Source organism: Cebus imitator, unplaced genomic scaffold (assembly GCF_001604975.1).
Source record: "Cebus imitator isolate Cc_AM_T3 unplaced genomic scaffold, Cebus_imitator-1.0 Scaffold381, whole genome shotgun sequence".
Taxonomy (NCBI): Eukaryota; Metazoa; Chordata; class Mammalia; order Primates; family Cebidae; genus Cebus; species Cebus imitator.
This window is the reverse complement of record NW_016107696.1, coordinates 1,414,756-1,434,489: the sequence shown is the minus strand read 5'-3', so window position 1 is coordinate 1,434,489 and position 19,734 is coordinate 1,414,756. Positions and strand designations below refer to the sequence as shown.

General features: G+C 36.5%; 1 protein-coding gene across 2 annotated transcripts in view; it reads right to left on the bottom strand.

Moving 5' to 3' along the window:
* The window catches only part of SPAM1 (sperm adhesion molecule 1), a 22,419-nt gene extending 3,812 nt beyond the window's left edge, over positions 1-18,607 (bottom strand). The window contains exons 1-3 of one of the 2 annotated variants that reach the window (XM_017507659.1): positions 17,447-18,607; positions 16,892-16,981; positions 12,087-12,530 (exon numbers count right to left, since the gene is read on the bottom strand). In XM_017507659.1, the coding sequence (XP_017363148.1) occupies positions 12,087-12,530; positions 16,892-16,981; positions 17,447-18,400 (1,488 nt within the window). In that variant the 5' untranslated portion in view covers positions 18,401-18,607. Of the gene's footprint in view, positions 1-11,972; positions 12,531-16,891; positions 16,982-17,446 lie in introns of those variants that run through there. The other variant, XM_017507660.2, reaches the window with a different exon arrangement.
* Positions 18,608-19,734: the final 1,127 nt, after the last annotated feature.

The following is a 19,734-nucleotide window of genomic DNA, read 5'->3' as shown; positions in this document are numbered from 1 at the left end:
CCTCCCCTCCACCCCCCACCTAGCCCTGTGAGTGTTGTTCCCTTCCCTGTGCCCATGTGTTCTCATTGTTCATCACCAGCCTATGAGTGAAAACATGCAGTGTTTGGTTTTCTGTTCTTGTGTCAGTTTGCTGAGAATGATGGTTTCTAGATTCATCCATGTCTCTATAAATGACATAAACTCATCGTTTTTTATGGCTGTATAGTATTCCATGGTGTATATGTGTCACATTTTCCCTGTCCAGTCTATCATCAATGGGCATTTGGGTTGGTTCCAAGTCTTTGCTATCATAAACAGCACTGCAATGAACATACACATGCATGTGTCTTTATGATAGAACAATTTATAATCCTTTGGTTATATACCCAGTAATGGGATTGCTGGGTCAAATGGAATTTCTGTTTCTAGATCCTGGAGGAATCACCACACTGTCTTCCACAATGGTTGAACTAATTTACACTACCACTAACAGTGTGAAAGTGTTCCTTTTTCTCCACATCCTCTCCAGCATCTGTTGTCTCCAGATTTTTTAATGATTGCCATTCTAACTGGCATGAGATGGTATCTCAATGTGCTTTTGATTTGCATTTCTCTAATGACAAGTGATGATGAGCATTTTTTTATATGTTTGTTGGCCTCATACATATCTTCTTTTGAAAGGTATCTGTTCATATCCTTCGCCCACTTTTGGATGGGCCTGTTGGTTTGTTTCTTGTAAATCTGCTTTAGTTCTTTGTAGATTCTGGATATTAGCCCTTTGTCTGATGGGTAGATTGCAAAAAATTTTTCCCATTCTGTTGGTTACTGGTTTACTCTAATGATTGTTTCTTTTGTTACTGGTTTACTCTAATGATTGTTTCTTTTGCTTTACAGAAGCTCTTAAGTTTAGTTAGGTCTCATTTGTCTATTCTGGCTTTTGTTGCTATTGCTTTTGGTATTTTAGCCATGAAGTCCTTGCCTATGCCTATGTACTGAATGGTTTTGCCTAGGTTTTCTTCTAGGGTTTTTATGGTGTTAGTTCTTATGTTTAAATCTTTAATCCATCTGGAGTTAATTTTTGTATAAGGTGTAAGGAAGGGGTCCAGTTTCAGCTTCCTGCATATGGCTAGCCAGTTTTCCCAACACCATTTATTAAACAGGGAATCCTTTCCCCATTGCTTGTTTTTGTCTGGTTTGTCGAAGATCAGATGATTGCAAATATGTGGCATTGCTTCCAAGGCCTTGGTTCTGTTCCATTGGTCTTTATCTCTGTTTTGGTACCAGTACCATGCTGTTTTGATTACTGTAGCTTGTAATATAATTTGAAGTCAGGTAGCATGATGCCTCCAGCTTTGTTCTTTTTGCTTAGGATTGTCTTGGCTATGCGGGCTCTCTTTTGGTTCCATATGAAGTTCAAAGTGGTTTTTTTCCAGTTCTGTGAAGAAGGTCAATGGTAGTTTGATGGAGATAGAATTGAATCTATAAATTACTTTGGGTGGTATGGCCATTTTCACAATATTGGTTCTTCGTAACCATAAGCATGGAATGTTTTTCCATCTGTTTGTGTCCTCTCTTATTTTCTTGATCAATGGTTTGTAGTTCTTCTTGAAGAGATCTTTTACCTCCTTTGTTAGTTGTATTCCTAGGTATTGTATTGTCTTTGTAGCAATTGTAAATGGGATTTCACTCATGATTTGGCTCTCTGTCTGTTTTTGGTGTATAGGAATGCTTGTGATTTCTGTACATTGATTTTGTATCCTGAGACTTTGCCGAAGTTGCTTATCAGCTTAAGGAGGTTTTGGGCTGTGATGATGGCATCGTCTAAATATACAATCACGTCATCTGCAAATAGGGACAATTTGATTTCTTGTTTTCCTAATTGAATGCCCTTTATTTCTTTTTCTTGCCTAATTGCTCTGGCTAGAACTTCCGATACTATATTGAATAGGAGTGCGGAGAGAGGGCATCCTTGTCTAGTGCCAGTTTTTAAAGGGGATGCTTCTAATTTTTGCCCATTCAGTATGATATTGGCTGTGGGTTTGTCATAAATAGCTTTCATTGTTTTGAGATACATTTCATTAATACCTAGTTAGTTGAGAGTTTTTAGCATAAAGTGCTGTTGAATTTTGTCAAAGGCCTTCCCTGCATCTATTGAGATAATCATGTGGTTTTTGTCTTTGGTTCTGTTTATGTGGTTAATTACATTTATAGACTTGCATATGTTGAACCAGCCTTGCATCCCTGGTATAAAGCCTACTTGATCATGGTGGATAAACTTTTTGAGGTGCTGTTGGATTCAGTTTGCCAGTATTTTATTGAAGATTTTTGCATCAATGTTCATCATGGATATTGGCCTGTAGTTTTTGTTTTTAGTTGTGTCCCTGCTAGATTTTGGTATCAGGATGATATAGGTCTCATAGAAAGAGTTAAGCAGGATTCCCTCTTTTTGTATTGTTTGGAATAGTTTCAACAGGAATGGTACCATCTGCTCTTTATATGTCTGGTAGAATTTAGCTGTGAACTGTCTGGACCTGGACTTCTTTTGGTCGGTAGGCTATTAATTGCTGCCTCAACTTCAGACCTTGCTATTGGTCTATTCAGGGTTTCAACTTCTTCTTGGCTTAGTCTTGGGAGTGTGCAAGTGTCCAGAAATTTATCCATTTCTTCCAGATTTACTGGTTTACGTGCATAGAGTTGATTGCAGTAATCGCTGATGGCAGTTTATATTTCCGAGCAGTCTGTGGTGGTCTCCTCTTTACCATTTTTTATTGCATCTATTCAGTTTTTCTCTTTTCTTTTTTATTAGGTCAGATAGCAATCTGCCTATTTTGTTGATCTTTTCAAAAAACCAGCTGCTGGATTTATTGATTTTTTGAAGGGATTTTTGTGTCTCTATCTCCTTCAGTTCTGCTCTGATCTTAGTTATTTCTTATCTTCTGCTTGCTTTTGAGTTCTTTTGATCTTGCTCCTCTAGCTCTTTTTTTAATTTTAATGTCCAAATCTAGCTTCTGTAAGAAATGTGTTTCTAACCTGCTCTAGCTCTTTCAGTTTTGATGAGAGGGTATCAGTTTTAGATCTTTCCTTGTTTCTCATGCGGGCTATAAATTTCCCTCTGGACACTACTTTAAATGTGTCCCATAGGATCTGGTATGTTGTGTCTTTATTCTCATTGGTTTCAAAGAACATTTTTATTCTGCCTTCATTTCATTGTTTATCCATTGGTCCTTCAGGAGCAAGTTGTTCAGTTTCCATGTGATTGTGCAGTTTTGAGTACTTTTCTTAATCCTGAATTCTAATTTGATTGCACTGTGGTCCTGAGAGATTATTTGTTATGATTTCCATTCTTTTGCATTTGCTGAGGAATGATTTACTTCCAATTATGTGGTAAATTTTGGAGTAAGTGCAATGTGGTGCTCAGAAGAATGGGTATTCTGTGGATTTGGGGTGGAGTGTCCTATGAATGTCTATTAGGTCTGCTTGGTCCAAATCTGCATTAAAGTCCTGGATATCCTTGCTGACTTTCTGATGGTCTTTCCTCTGTGGGTGACTCGACATTTCTCTCTGGCTGCCCTTAAGATTTTTTCCTTCATTTCAAACCCGGTGAATCTGACAACTATGTGCCTCGGGGTTGCTCTTCTTGAGGAATATCTTTGCGGTGTTCTCTGTATTTCCTGGATTTGAATGTTGGCCTGCCTTGTTAGGTTGGGGAAGTTCTCTTGGATAATATACTGAAGGGTGTTTTCCAACTTGAATTCATTCTCCCTGTCATATTCAGGTATGCCGATCAAGTGTAGATTAGGTTTTTCACATAATCCCATAGTTCTTGGCGACTTTGTTCATTTCTTTTCACTCTTTTTTCTCTATCCTTGCCTTCTCATTTTATTTCGTTGCTTTGATCTTCTATCTCTGATATCCTTTCTTCTGCTTGACCAACTTGGCTGTTGAAACTTATGTATGCCTGGCGAAGTTCTCATGCTGTGTTTTTCAGCTCCATCAAGTCGTTTATGCTCTTCTCTAAGCTGGTTATTTTAGTTAGCATTTCTTTTAACCTTTTTTCAAGGTTCTTAGTTTCTTTGCATTGGGTTAAAACATGCTCTTTTAACTCAGAGAAGTTTATTACCCACCTTCTAAAGCCTGCTTCTGTCAATTCGTCAGATTCATTCTCTGTCTTTTTTTGTTCCCTTGATGGTGAGGAGTTGTGATCCCTGGGAGGAGAAGAGGTGTTCTGTTCTTTGGTGGTTTCATCCTCTTTTTGCTGTTTTTTTCCTATCTTCATGCATTTATCTTCCTTTAATCTTTGAAGTTCGTGATTCAGGAGGAGTCTCTGAGTGGATTTTTCTTCTGTTGAGGTTGGAGCTGTATCTCTTTTGGACTGTAGAGGGCGTTGCTGGGCTCTCTCACGTTCAGTCAGGTTGTTGGGTGGGTGGTCCTTCCCTGAGTTTGTTTTCAGGTGAGATTGGCCCCGCCTTCCCAATGGCATCTCTCCCAGAGCTCTGTCTTCCTGGGTGAGGTCAAGCTGGTGTATTTGGCTCTCTAATGAGCGCTTCAGTTTGAGTTCTGTGGAGGTGGGGGCTGCCAGGCCTTAGGGTGTTTCTCTGCTTTCAACTCTGCCTCTCTGTGGGACGGTCCACCCCGCTGGCATTAGCCCAAACTCCAGTCCAGGACCCTGCGACAACTTGCCCAGCCCAGCGGTAGCCGCTGCTCAGATTTGTATCAGCTATCCGGGGCACCCCACAATCTGGCATGGCCCATGGACTGTGGGTTGCAGGAGAGACGAGGCAAACACAGCATCTGAAACAGAGCACCAAGAGGGTCCTTCCTCCGAGCTGGCTCCATGTTTCAGGTGGGGACATGCTCCCCATCTTGATTTGCCCCCGGGGTGGCTCTCACACTGTGGCTCCTTCCCTGGGCCCAATTCCAGTGCCCTATCAGTCCCACGGAAAAAAACCCAGCACCTCATTTGAAACCATGAAGTCCTCCAGCCCTCTGCGTCTCATTCGCTGGGAGCTGCGTTCTGTTGCGGCTTCTCTTGGCCATCTTGGCTCCCCTCGCACCCCAAGTATTGATTTCTAATACTATCATTTTCTCTCTATCCCTAATACTTCCCTAATTCAAGACTTTATCCTCCCTGGCCTAGATAATGGCAGTAGCCTTCTCACTGGTTTTCCTGCCTCCAGACTCAAAAACCCAATTTCTCCACAATGTACTTTCTCTGCAGTTTTAACATACAAATCTGACCATTTCAATCTGGGCTAAAGGATTAATTGCTGTTTCACTAGCATCACCCAGAAGACATTTCATATATGACATCTACTCTTCCAGCCCCAGCTCCCATCTTCCACCAAGTCCCCCTTCTCTCTTGCATTTCAGCAATCTCCAGAGGCTCGCATACCATCTCCATCTCTCACACACACACATACATACACCCACACATGTGCACACATGCACACACACATGCTCATACACCAGGCTGTTTCACAAATACTATATTGGAGCTTATGTTTTAAAATTATCAGCTTACCTACTAAGAATATATGAAGCCATCACAGGGAATATATAATCAGTTAATTTCCTACCCTACCATTTCCCTCACTGACAAAATAACGACAAAATTAATTTACTTATAGAAAAAAGTTTAAATCAGTTTTATAAGTAAAATTTTTAAATTTTCTTTCAAAGATAGAGAAGGACTTCCAGACAATCACAAAACAGTAACATTATTCATATAGTGCTTTTAGCATTGTAATACCTGATTTACCTGAAATATAAGCTGACTGATTTCCTTCAGGTTACATACAGTGACTAGCATTGTGACTAGCTATTGTTTCTGTTTGCTGAAACCAAAAAGCTTCAAGGACACAGAAATGGTATTGTTAAAGAAGCATAGGGGACTTAATACATTATCTTACTGCCCCCTGCTGTTATTATTGTGTGTTATAAATGAGGCCCTGGAAATTTTCAAATGATGCGAATGTCTAATAACCTAAGCTTCCTCTTTTTTCAATTGCCAGTGTCTCCTTTAATCCATAAAAGCCATATTAAAAATATATAAAAAATTAACAGATGCCCCTTGATCACTTATTCCCTATGATATAGCACTCAGAAATTTTTTTTTTTTTTTTTTTGCTTCAAACTTTAAGTTCCAGGGTACATGTGCAGGATGTGCAGGTTTGTAACATAGGTAAATGTGTGCCCTGGTTGTTTGCTGCAGAGATCAAACCTCACCTAAGTATTAAGGCCAGCATCCATTAGCTATTCTTCCTGATGCTCTCCCCCTACACAGGCCCCAATGTGTGTTGTTCTTCCCAATGTGTCCGTGTGTTCTTCCATTTTAAGTGAGAACTCTCATTGTTCAGCTCCCATTTATAAGTGAGAACATGTGGTGTTTGGTTTTCTGTTACTGTATTAGTTTGCTGAGGATAACAGCTTCCAACTCCATCCATGGCCCTACAAAAGACATACTTCATTCCTTTTTCTAGCTGCATAGTATTCCATGATGTATATGTACAACATTTTCTTTATCTAGTCTATCATTGATAGGCAATTAGGCTGATTACATCTTTGCTGTTGTAAATAGGGCTGCAATTAACATATGTGTGCATGTGTCTTTATAATAGAATGATTTATATTCCTTTGAGTATATACCCAGTAATGAGATTGCTGAGTCAAATATTATTCCTGCTTCTGGATCTTTAAGGAATAGCCACATTGTCTTTCACAAGGATTGAACTAATTTGCACTCCCCACAATAGTGTAAAAATGTTCCCTTTTCTCTGCACCCTCACCAGCATCTGTTGTTTCTTGACTTTTTATTAATCACTATTCTGATTGGTGTGAGATGGTATCTCATTGTGGCTTTGATTTAATGCAAATCAATGCATTAAATCTCTAATGATCAGTGATGTTGAGCTTTTTTTCATTTGGTTCTTGGCCACATGAATCTCTTATTTTGAGAAATGTTTATTCACATCTTTTGGCCACTTCTTAATAAGATTTTTTTTTCTTGTGTATTTGTTTAAGTTCCTTGTAGACTCTGGACATTAGACCTTTGTCAGATGGGCGGATTGAAAAACTTTTTTTCCATTCTAGTAGGTTGTTCACTATGATGATAGCTTATCTTGCTGTTCAGAAGCTCTTTGGTTTAATTAGATCCCATTTGTCAATATTGTTATAATGACCATATCATCCAAAATAATTTATAGATGCAATGCTATTCCCATTAAACTACCACTGACATTTGTCACAGTATTAGAAAAAACTATTTTAAAATTCACTTGGAATGGATAAAAAGCCCAAATAGGCAAGACAATCCTAAGCAAAAAGAGCAAAGATGGAAGCAACATGCTCTCTGACTTCAAACTATACTACAAGGCTACAGTAACCAAAATAGCATGGTACTGGTACAAATAAAACAAACACATAGATTAATGGAACAGAATAGAGAGCTCAGAAATAGGATCATACATCTACAACCAACTGATCTTCAACAAACCTGACAAAAACAAGCAGTGGGGAAAGATTCCTTATTTCATAAATGGCTCTGAGAGAACTAGGAAGCTATATGCAGAAAATGGAAACTGGACCCCTTCCTAACACCTTATACAAAAATTAACTCAAGATGAATTAAAGACTTACATGTAAGACCCAAAACTATAAAAAAAAAAAATCCCTAGAAGAAAACCTAGGCAATACCATTTAGGGCATAGGAAAAGGCAAAGGCAAAGATTTCATGATGAAAACACCAAAAGCAATTGCAACAAAGGAAAAATTCTTCACAATGGACAGATACCCATGGTCAGAAGCTATTCTGAAGCCTGCAGTGAAAAGGAACAGAAACTAGTTCTTTTGTGTTATAATGTTATTTGACTTCATACTCTTCTGGGAGTAATATTGTGTAATGGTGGAATTCACAGGATTGGGAGTCAAAGCCATCTATTCTGATCTTCTTTTGGCCACCAGGCCTTATTTATTGGCTGTCTGACCCAGGCAAGTCACTTAGCTAATGTGTAGTTATTTCAATGGAAAAAGCATTGAATGAGAGGTTGTATGTAAAGCATATGAATGTTGTATAATAAACAGAAGCTCTTCTTATTTGTAAAGAATTGTAAAGTGGCTATTAACAATTTCAGTCAAGCTAATTGTCAGCATCACATGAAAACAGAACATCGCTAAAAGTGTTTATCACTGAAGTCAACTCTATTCAGGGATTAAGGTTTCCAACAGGATAAAAAACTATAGGTAAATTATATTTATTTTTGGCTGCTCAGCCCTCAAAAACATTTCTATGATACATATTACAGTCTTAATGATTTTTCCTACTTTTACAAAATGATAACACAGTATATTAAATCCAGAAATGTCTTTACCTCCAGTCTTTAATTAAAACTTAGCAGTGCCAGGTGTGGTGGGTCACACCTGTGGTCACACCTGCACTCTCAGCTACTAAGGAGGCTGAGGCAAGAGGATCACATGAGCTCAGAAGTTCAAGGTTGCAGTGAGCTATCACCATACTACTGTATCCCATCCTGAGCAACAGAGTCATATGTTAAGATACCCTGTGTCTCTTAAAAACCAAAAATTTTTTAAAGTCAAAAACTTAAAACCTGGCAGAGAAAAATAAAATTATTTATAATGATGTAGTCTAAAAATTACATAATTTTATATTTATCTAAACCCATCTTTGTCCTTATATCTGTTATCTAGGATTAGCAAATTAAAGTAAAAGAAGTTATATGCTTCAATAAAAATTGTATATTCCACCTGCTACTTTGAGGTTTATTATTAAATATCCTGTATTGATATGATTAGAAACAAAATAAGTGAACAATATTGTATTAGCATAATGTTTTAAACTTTAATAGAGTCTAATTACAGATGTAGCACATCAGTCATAAGATAAAGACCTTTGTGGAGGTCCAAATATTTTTCTGATAATTGACATGTACATCTAATATAGTACATCAATGAAATGGAACACAGTTCTTAAATTAGATAATTTGTAGTTTTCAGTCAAATTAAAGATGTTATAAATACATTTTACTTAATATGCTATCTTACAAAAATAAAAATATTAAGCCAATTTTATATTTATTTTAAGACCCAAAACCATAAAACTACTAGAAGAAAATATTGAGAAAACACTTCACGACATTGGTCAAGGCAAAGATTTTATGGGTAAAACTATAAGTACAGGTAACAAAAAAAAAAATAGACAGATGGGACTATAACAAACTAAAAAGCTTCTGCATGGCAAAGGAAAAACAATGAATAGAGTAAAGCAAACATTTGTAGAATGGGAGAAAATATTTGCAATCCATGCATCTGACAATTGACTAATTTGCAAAATATACAAGGAACTCAAACAACTCAAAAACAAAACACAACCTAATCAAAAATTGCCAAAGGATCTGAATAGACATCTCTCAAAACAAACAAATGACCAAGAGGTATATGAAAAAAATATTCATCATTATTAATCACCAGGGAAATGCAAATCAAAACTACAATGAGATATCTTTCACCCCAGTTAGAATTGCTATTATCAAAAGACAAAAAATAGCAAGCACTGGCAAAGTTGTGGGAAAAGGGAAACTCTTGGTGAGAATGTAAATTAGTCCATCCATTATAAAAAACAGTATGTAGGTTTCTCAGAAAACTAAAAGTACAACTACCATAGTGATATGGTTTGGCTGTGTCCCTGCCTAAATCTCATCTGGAATTGTAGCTCCCATAATTCCCACATGTTGTGGGAGGGATCCTGTGGAAGATAATTGAATCATGGTGACGGTTTTCCCCCATACTGTTCTCATGGTAGTGAATAAGTTTCTCAAGAGCTGATGGTTTTTAAGGGGTTTCCCCTTTCTCTGGTCTCTCATTGTCTCTTGCTGCCGCCATGTATGAAGCGGCTTTCGCCTTCCACCGTGATTGTGAGGCCTCCCCAGCCACATGGAACTGAGAGTCTATTAAACTTTTCCTTTATAAATTTCCTCTATAAATCCTTTATAAATTTATCAGCAGCAAGAAAATGGACTAATACACATAGGATACAGCAATCCCACTATATATCCAAAGGAAAGAAAATCAGTGTATCAAAGAGATATCTGCATCCTGATTTATTGCAGTACTGTTCACAATAGACAAGGTATGGAGTCAATCTAAATGTCCATCAACAGATGAATGGATAAAGAAAATGTGGTATATGTACACAATGGAATACCATTCAGTCATAAGAAAAATAGAATCATGTCATTTGTTGCAGCAACATGGATGGAACTGAAGGCCATTATCTTATGTGAAATAAGGCAGGCATAGAATGACAAATGTCTCACATTCTCACTCATATGTGGGAGCTAAAAAATAATTGAAATCACAGAGAGTGGAATTATTGTTATGGTTATTAGAGGGTAGCAAGGATGGGAGGAGAGAAGGATAGGGAGAGGTCAGTTAATGGATACAAAATGGCTAGAGTGGAGGAATAAATTCTAGTGTTCTTTACCACTAGAGGTGACTTTAACAATAATATTGTATATGTTCAAAAAGCTAGAAGAGAGACTTTTGTATGTTCCTAACACAAAGAAATGTTTGAGGTGATGGTTATTGTATGCATGTATCAAAATATTACTCTCTACCCTATAAATATGTACAATGAGTACATGTCAACTAATTAAAAGAGAAAAAAGAATAAAAAAGATTTTAGGCTAACATAATGTAAAAGACTGTGCAAGTGGCTCAGTTTTGAAAACTTCAAGCCTAAAAATGCATAATAAAATTTTTTTAATTTTTAAAAATGTGTAATAATTTAAATTAACTTTATTGCTTTTTGGAGCTCAGTCTCAGTTCAGATGTTAAACAAAGCTCAAGCATAAAGAAATAAGATCTGCAACAAGTAAAACATTTTTTTTTTATTCCTCATAGAAAATGTAATGTCTCAAAAAATTTAAGACCCTAATGATTTGTGCCATAATTTGAGAGTACCTAGCCGACTGGATTTGAAATATCCTAAACCACTTTGTGATTTTATCTGTTTTTGTTTCTAGGGAGTCTGAGGCATGGGGAAAAGAAGGAGGTGGTAGTAATATTTGTACAGATCAGACTAGGTAAGGAATTCAAGTACAACTGCTCTTCACTTTAACAGAGAGTTGAAGGTTAATTGTATACACTGAAAATATTCCTTTCAATCCTGTGCAAATTGGTGTCTTCAACAGCACCAGAAAGCAAAAAATACGAATTACTTTCCCTTATCTCTACTTTCCTTTTGTTTTCTTCTTTTCCACCCATCTTCTTTCCTTCTACCTCCCTCTCTCTTGATTATGAGCAGAGGAGAAAAAAAGAAATATCCAAGCACTCTAAATCATTTTTTTTTTTTTGAGACAGAGTCTCGCTCTGTCTCCCAGGCTGGAGTTCAGTGGTGCAATCTCTGCTCATTGCAACCTCTGCCTCCCGGGTGCAAGCAATTCTCCTGCTTCATCCTCCTGAGTGGCTGGGATTACAGGCATATGCCACCATGCTCAGCAAATTTTTATATTTTTAGTAGAGATCGGGTTTCATCATGTTGGTTAGGCCGGTCTCAAACTCCTGACCTCATGATCCACCCGCCTCGGCCTCCCAAAGTGCTGGGATTACAGGTATGAGCCACTGCGTCCAGTCCAAGCACTCTAAGTCTTATTGATGGGTTTTATTGAAAGGGTTTTCACTTTGAAGTTCTTAACCACTTCATATCAAGTTTTAATTTCATCAAAATGTCAGTGTCTTGTGCAGAATGATAGTGTCGAAACAATCCTAATCGTTTTGCAAGTGAAACAGATCATATGCGTTTCTGTACTCTAAACTGGAGAATTTACACAAGCTATTGATTCCTGGAATACAAACCCCTGAACTCAGAGTTGAGAATTCATACAATATAGCAGTGTTTGTCAAGTACAAATGAAATCATCAGTTTCTAGGCATAGTTATTCAGAAAGAACTTTCCAAAAATGATCTTTCAACAAGAGCTATTCTTTTCAGAAATTTATTTAGTCTAAAAAGCACACTTTAAGATGGACATATTGTTCATTTAACATGTGCAATTACAAACTCACTACACAAGAAATAAGAAACAAAATAGTGACAATGAACATTGTGGCAGATGGTGTGGTGGATGAGGGATTGTAGAAAATTTGAGAAGATTCCTCTCTCTCCTCGGGAGGTTTTAGAGAGGCATCTATACAGACACCATCCGCAATACATACGTCAACAGCATCAGTGTTTTTTACATCAGCTTTCGTCTTACAACTCAAAGTGGTATAACAGCTGCAATAAAATTTTTCCGAAAACTGCTCCAGGTCTTCAAATGTTGGTTTTCCACGTACTGTGAACTTTCCATCTTTCTCAATTTCAATAGCAAAATTATCTGGGTTCAGGTGAAGATAGTCACTTGAATTCCAGTCTTTCCTTACACACACTCCTTGCTCCTGGCAAAGAACCTGGCTACACATTTTGGCTGCTAGTGTGGTGTTGATTATATAAGGATTCAGTATAGTCTCCATGTAAGTGTTTAGGAGCAAGCAAGATTTCTGTAAAATTATAAGACAGTCAGAATACCAAAGGACAAGTTAGTTCATACATGAATTAATTTAGTGTAATAAGCAATTTTTTACAAAAGAACGAAAAATCAGATGTGGCAAAAAATAGAAGATATTTTCTTTTTTTACCTAACCAACAAGATTATTCTGTCTTTTGTGACATTTGTAACTTTCACATGCCATTTCATTCCACTGAATAATTGACCAATTGAGGCTTAATATTCCTTATCCTTGCTCTTCCTCCATAACTCATAAAATAATCAGAGGGATAGAATGCTACAGCTGTTACAGTATGTTAGAGTATGGTCTCTGGGATCCATTTGCCCTGATTTGAGTCCCACTTGCATTAACGACTAGGTGTATGAACTTGGGAATTTCTTAAGCTTTCTAAGTCTTAGTTTCCTACCTGGGTGACTTTGGGCAAACTGATTAACTTGATTATGCCTCAGCTTTATCATCCGGAAAAAAAGGATAATTATGATGCCTATCTCATAAAGTTGTTGTGAAAATAGATAAAAAAAGAATAATACATATAAATGTGCTTAACACAGGGACCTACCATATCTTCAGTTGACCCTCAATAAATTATAAATAAATTTAAGAAGCACTACATTTGTCAGGCATTTATTTTTTCCTGAGACAAGTTCTCACTCTGTTGCCCAGGCTGGAGTACAGTGGGGCAGTCTTAGCTCACTGCCCCCTTGATCTCCTGGGTTCAGGAAATCCTCCTGCCTCAGCCTCCTGAGTAGCTGGAACTATAGGCATATGCCACCAGATCTGTCTAATTTTGGTTTTACTTTTTGGTAAAAGTGAGGTCTTACTATGTTGCCGAGGCTGGACTTGAACTCTTGGGCTCAAGTGATCCTCCAACCCCATCCTCCCAAAATGTTGGGTTTACAGGCATGATCCATCATGCCTGGCATACCAAACAAGTTTAAACAGCATGGAAAACAGTGATTTATAAATTGCTGGCTCACATAAACTAAACATGTTCAACTGAGTATACTTTATATTAAATGTTAAATATAGTCAAGTTATGGGTGAATAATGACAACTCTTTTACAAATTTGGCAAAGCATGAGTGATGGCTAACTAAAATGATTCATCTTGAGCCCGGTATGTTCTAAACCCTGGACACTGCCCTTTGAGAAATATTGAAGATAATCACTTTTTTCATAATCAACAGTTTCATTGAGTGAGCTGGTTGTGCCAGTCCTTTATCAAACCAAAGGAAGTGGTGGTGGTAGATATGCAGGCATGTGAAGGAATCTTGGCAGCTTCCATCTGAATATATTTCTTTTAATCTTCCTTGAGATGACGTCATCTATTGTTGGCAGAATAACTGATTCCCAGAAATGTCTGTGTCCTAATGTCTGTGGCAGTGTGAGCTTACATGGCAAAAGAGACTTTGCAGATGTGATTAAGGGAATGGGTCTTGAGAAAGGGAGATTATCCTGAATTACAAGATGGACTCAATGTAATTGCATGAGTCCTTGAAAGTGTAGAAACTTTTCAAGCTTGGTTAGAAAGATGAAATGAAGGAAGGAGAGATTCAAAGTGTAAGAGAGGTTCAACTCACTTTGGCTGACTTTCAAGATAGAAGAAGAGGGCCGTGAGCTACAGAATGTACTGGCCTTTAAAAGCTGAAAATTTGTCAGTAGCCAGTCAGATAATGTGGATCTCATTGTTAAAACCACCAGGAAGTGAATCTGCCAAATGAGCAAGTATGTTTTCCTAGAAAGGACAACCCTGCTGTCACTTTGATTTTAGCCCATTGAAATTCATATGAGACTTTTGGTCTAAAGACTACAAGATAACAAATTTCTTCTATTTTTTTTTTTTTTTACCCACTAAGTTTGCTGTAATTTTTATGAAAGCAATAGAAAACTAATCCACCATCCATCTTCTTAACTATCCAATGACTTTGAATGACATTTAGAGTGAAATTCAACTTCTTCTCTTGACTTGTGCACAGTGTGACATGGTATAACCCTTTCTTCCTCCTGTACAACCTTCCCACATCCATTCTACACTAGATATAGTAGCTATTGCACTAGCACAGCAGGACCATTTCAAACTGCACTTACTGTTCCCACTGCTTAAAATGCTCTTTCCTCTAATTTTTATCACTGTTGACTTCATCTTGTCATTCAGGTGGCAGCTTTAAATTAGATAACACCCTTCTTTGATACCTTCCTTGTTAAACTCTCCACATCTTTGTTTTAATTCTCTGTATAGCACTTACCATATCAAATATTTTTCTTACCTGTGTACTTTTTAAGTACTCATAAATTCCGAAAGTACATAGACTTTTTCAATATTCTCCAACACTATGTTCCCAATACAAGGAACATGAGAATTTATAACAAGTTCAAAAAACATTGCAGTTACTTTCTCAACTCCACAGAGACAAAGATTACACAAAAAGGAGTAAAGGATGAGAATGACTTGAGAATCATTAACCTGCATAATTTTTAGTCTATGGAAATACATTAAAATTGGCTCTCTGATAGGTAAGACTTTGTTCTTATCATTTATCTATATATATTTATGGCATAAATACTCCTGCCATGGCCAATTTCAGCCTATTGCCCAAACATTACTGAATGCAGATCTGGGAATTGAGTGTACCACCATTATATATTTTGGTAGCATGGTGTGGAGTAGCACATTACTACATAGTATTTTCATTTATAAAAAGAAAAGATGTCAATAATCTCAAGAGCATGGATCATGGTCAAATGAGATAAAATGACTACTATATTAAAATGTGTCACCTGTGTTTTAACATAATTTTTATTGTTAAGTTTTTATCATTTGATTTTTAATAATGGCTGTGATTAACAACTGGTTCACAAAACTCCTGAATATTTAACAATTAGTCTCAGCTGGGACCAGTAGGGCTGGCTCGGTCATACCACTAGATCTAATAAAATGGAATGAAGAGAAATGGCTTACTTGCATTTGTTTTATGTCAATTCCACTAACTGCGAGTAAACCTGCAATTACTGGTTTCTTAAGTTGTCAGTGAATCAGAGAAAACATAACAAGTAATCCATGACTATTGATTACAAATTACATGGAAAAAGGGGGAGATAATGACAGATCTATTATTTAAAATGATCAGAAGTTGAGAAAGGTAGCAGAAATATATACAACAAACTCTATAGGGGATAATTTTGGGACAATGCCATTAAGTAGAAAATAGTCATATAAAAGCTGAAGGACTGTCTCTGGTGTGGATAATGGTGAAGATGATTTAAGAGGCATAGTAGTAGAATGTGAATCTAAGATTAAAGTGCCATTAAAAAACAAGGGTGACACTTAAATAGTATGTTGTGTCATCCTACTCATTGAGGAATGCCTGATTCACTCCTCAGGGTAAGAGTGGAGTTTTCAGTTTATTTTTAAAGAAAATAAAATCATATGAAAATTTATAAATATTTATAAGTTTCTAAATAATAGGATATTTGAGAAGGGAGTTTACGGGTTTGGGAAAAAAATAAAAATTAAGAATTTACTTAAGAAATTATCATTTTACAATGGTTTTCTGACACATAAATGACTTTACCAAGGGCCATACACCTTTCTCTGAACTTATATTTTCTGTCATTTCTTTATATTAAAGATCAAATTAGAGCCAAAAGAATTATGCAAAATAGGCAGAAGGGCTCAGATTACCTTTTTACAATCTCATAAATGCAACTGCTGTTAAGTATTTTTAAATAAAGGCTATGTCTATTCTATCCAGAGAACAAGAGACGAATATAATTCTTCTCAAGGATTTCTTGGGCTACTAGAGTGTAGACTATTTGCTAAGGTCCTAAGATAGGACTCCTGGGCCATGAGCTTCATCTGACATTCTTCATGGTACGTTCATCATTGGTATTTCCACAACCACCAGAGAAGAAAAAATTCAGCTCCCACTCAGCAATGTCCCTATGACAGCTTTACTCTTGAATTAAGTCAAGAAGGTTGATGAGTTGGGAGATAAAGATCTGATATAGAGAATTAAACAAGAATGAAAATAAAGGAACAAAGACCTATCTTCTGACACCAAGCACCATGTCAGAAAATTGAGATTGTAGTCTTGTTTTTGCTACTTAACAGTCATGTAGCCTAGAGAAATTCAATTATTCACTAAATTTCTATTTTCCCACTGGAACATGCGCATACTATTTTCTGTCTTATAACCATCACACAAGTGTATTTTGATTCAACCAGTATTAATTGAGCACCTATTACTATATGCCAAGCATAGTACTACTTATTTTCTTATTTAAAAACAAAACAATCCCCCAAAACATTAAATGCAGAAATATTTTCATCTATTTACTACCCATTCAACTTACCATACTTCTCGTTATACTGAGGCTTCCCCATATTACAATTCCAGAAGCACCCAGAGCAACAGTTTCACCAAGTGTATGCACAAGTTCATCCTGGAAAATGGGATCGGAAGAGTTAGCACATAAAAAATAAAATGAAAGTGCTATACATAGGACAGTAACACCAAAGCCAAGCATGCTGACCCAATAATAATAATTTAAATATTTTCCGCTATTTCTATCTCTTACACAGCCATTGCCTTACTATAGAACAAATAAGATACTATTATTCTTTAAGTCACTTCTATTGAAAAGAGAACAGGCCTAAGAAAGAAAAGAAACTGAGTTCATACACTGTCTATACTACCTAATTCCCCCTGCTTGCTAGGAGATAATGAGATTACATTAAATATTAGATGTATTCTTATTTTGCATTCATATAATAATGTAGAACTACTTGTATGCACATTCCTAACTAATATTAAAAGCTAGATTTCACTCCCTTCAAAAATAATATTAAATTTCAATAAACATCTTTTGTTAATTTCGTTTCATAGCCCTCATGCCTTGATTACTTACCTTAGAAAGGAATTTCAAAACTTGATCAGTAAAAACTAGGCGGGCATATACAAAAACTGGAAGTGGATTGTTTGCATTGGGTATTTTAGAAACCCTAATGGCTTCCTGGACTCGATTGCGCACATAGAGCACAGCAGCTACAGCAGACTGTTGGGTGTTCAAATAAATGGATGGGTAAAGGGCGGTGCTTTCATTCCACAACCAGCTGAGATCATCATTTCTTTTTATTTCTATATTGGGGCAACTTCCATTGTAACCAGGCTTCTTATAGTGATGGTTGTAACAGTCCGGAAAAAGATAATAACCCCACAAGTGATTTGGCCGAAGTGCTTTTCCCAGTTTTATAGTCTCTAGCATGAAATCCTTTGCTGCCTTTTCAAATTCTTGTTTTGCTATATCAGTGGCTTGTGTGGGATTAAGTTGTACGTTTCGTTGCTGAACCAACTCAATAGACTTATTCTTGTAAATATCTTTAGGTTTCCAGTTTCTTGCCCAAGTGGGTCTCCATTCTTCCCAGTCAATCACACCCATTCCCAGATTGTCTACTGGCATATAAAAAATAATGTCTTTCCTAGATTTGTCCAAATGATCTTGTAAGGATATATTCTGGGGGATTCCTCCATTCACAATTGCTCCTGTCGTTGGATCTATATAAGGATAGTAGCCAAGCCTATCAACATAAAATATTGAAACACCTTGCCCGGTGACGTTTATTCGGGGGCTTCCTATTAAAGAGAAGAGGCTCATATCTAGTGGCTCATCAAATTTTCCAAGACAAAATTCAGATGGGGCATTCCAGGCCCAGAGAAAAGGCACATTTGGGATAATAGGGGGTGCTCTGAAATTCAGAGTCAAGGAACATCGAATCAGAAGGAAGGTGAAAACTCTCGGGGATACTCCACTGGATTTAACAAAGCTTCCGAAAAAGATGTGCTTGAATTTTAGCGCTCCCATTATAAAGAGTAATGACTATGAAAACATTTATTTCTTCCTACACACTTTGGTTTACACAATATTTGATGCAAAGTATGAGCACAGGTGAAAGAGAATGGAATGAATTCACTTTGATAGGTAAAAAAGTATAATGATTATGTTACATTTAAATATTATTATTCTTGTTTCATATTTTAGGATTGTTTTGCAAGTTGCATCACCTATAACTGAAAAAGAAATACAGAATACATTGTTATCACTCATTTTATAATAAAGAATGTAAGCTTTACCAAGTTCTCAACTTTAAGTTCAGTGGGTTTAATTTCATTTTAGAAGGTGGAGGACCTACTCCTGTGTTTAATTCAATTAAATTATTTCCTCTTATTTATTATACAAACGCTATACTAGTTACCATTTTTCTCATCTTTCCAAATCACTACTGGGCCTGCTGAGAGGTGAATGTAGCTATTTTTCCTTTTGCCTGTCTGGGTGTAAAGAATGCTGTACCAAGCAATGTCTTAGCAAAACCCCACTGAATGAAAATAAATTCCAAGTTGTTCCTCTCATTTTGTTTATTGCTTCTTGAAAGATCACTTTATAGCAGTCTGGCATATACTGAAAACAACCTTTCACAGAATTGTGAAATTTCATCTTTTTTCCTCTTTCTTTTTTTTCTTTTTTCACTTTTCCTTTCTTTCTTGAAGAGAAGCAAACTTACTTCTGCCAGAAGTAGTAAATCAACAGTTTGCTTGAATTTACTGAATCAACCAAAAACTTCTACCAAATAAGTTGAAAGGCTCCTTGGTACACTACTCAATCACATCTCACAATAATGTGCTCCCATGTTTAAAGTTAATAAAACATTTTACTGCTTTACATTTTCTACTGAAAGCATTGGTTCTAGCCTAACTTAAGAAAAACAATATATAGATTTTGGTCTTTTTATAGGTTTGATAAGTAAGATTGTATTGTCATCCTGATTGTGACAAAGTGAGATATAATAGCACATACTTTGGCTGTATTAAACCACAAAGGTGGTACAATAAAATGGTCTGGGCAAAAATTTAAGTTAAACTACGTATATACTCAGCATTTTGTATTTGCAAAAATAACCTGCAAGAAGATATATTTATATGTTCTGTGATTCTAGGAGGGAACTGGAAACATTTTTGAAAATTAGATTAGTAGTATACTGCTACATGAAAGTATAACAAGAATCATACTATTCTTCCCAAGAACATGTGTCCTTGCCATAGCAAATTATCCAGTCATTCCCATTGCTGAAAAATAAATTACTCTCAAGAGGTCACCATTGTCAGAATAAAATAAAATCATAATTACCATTATAGTTGCAT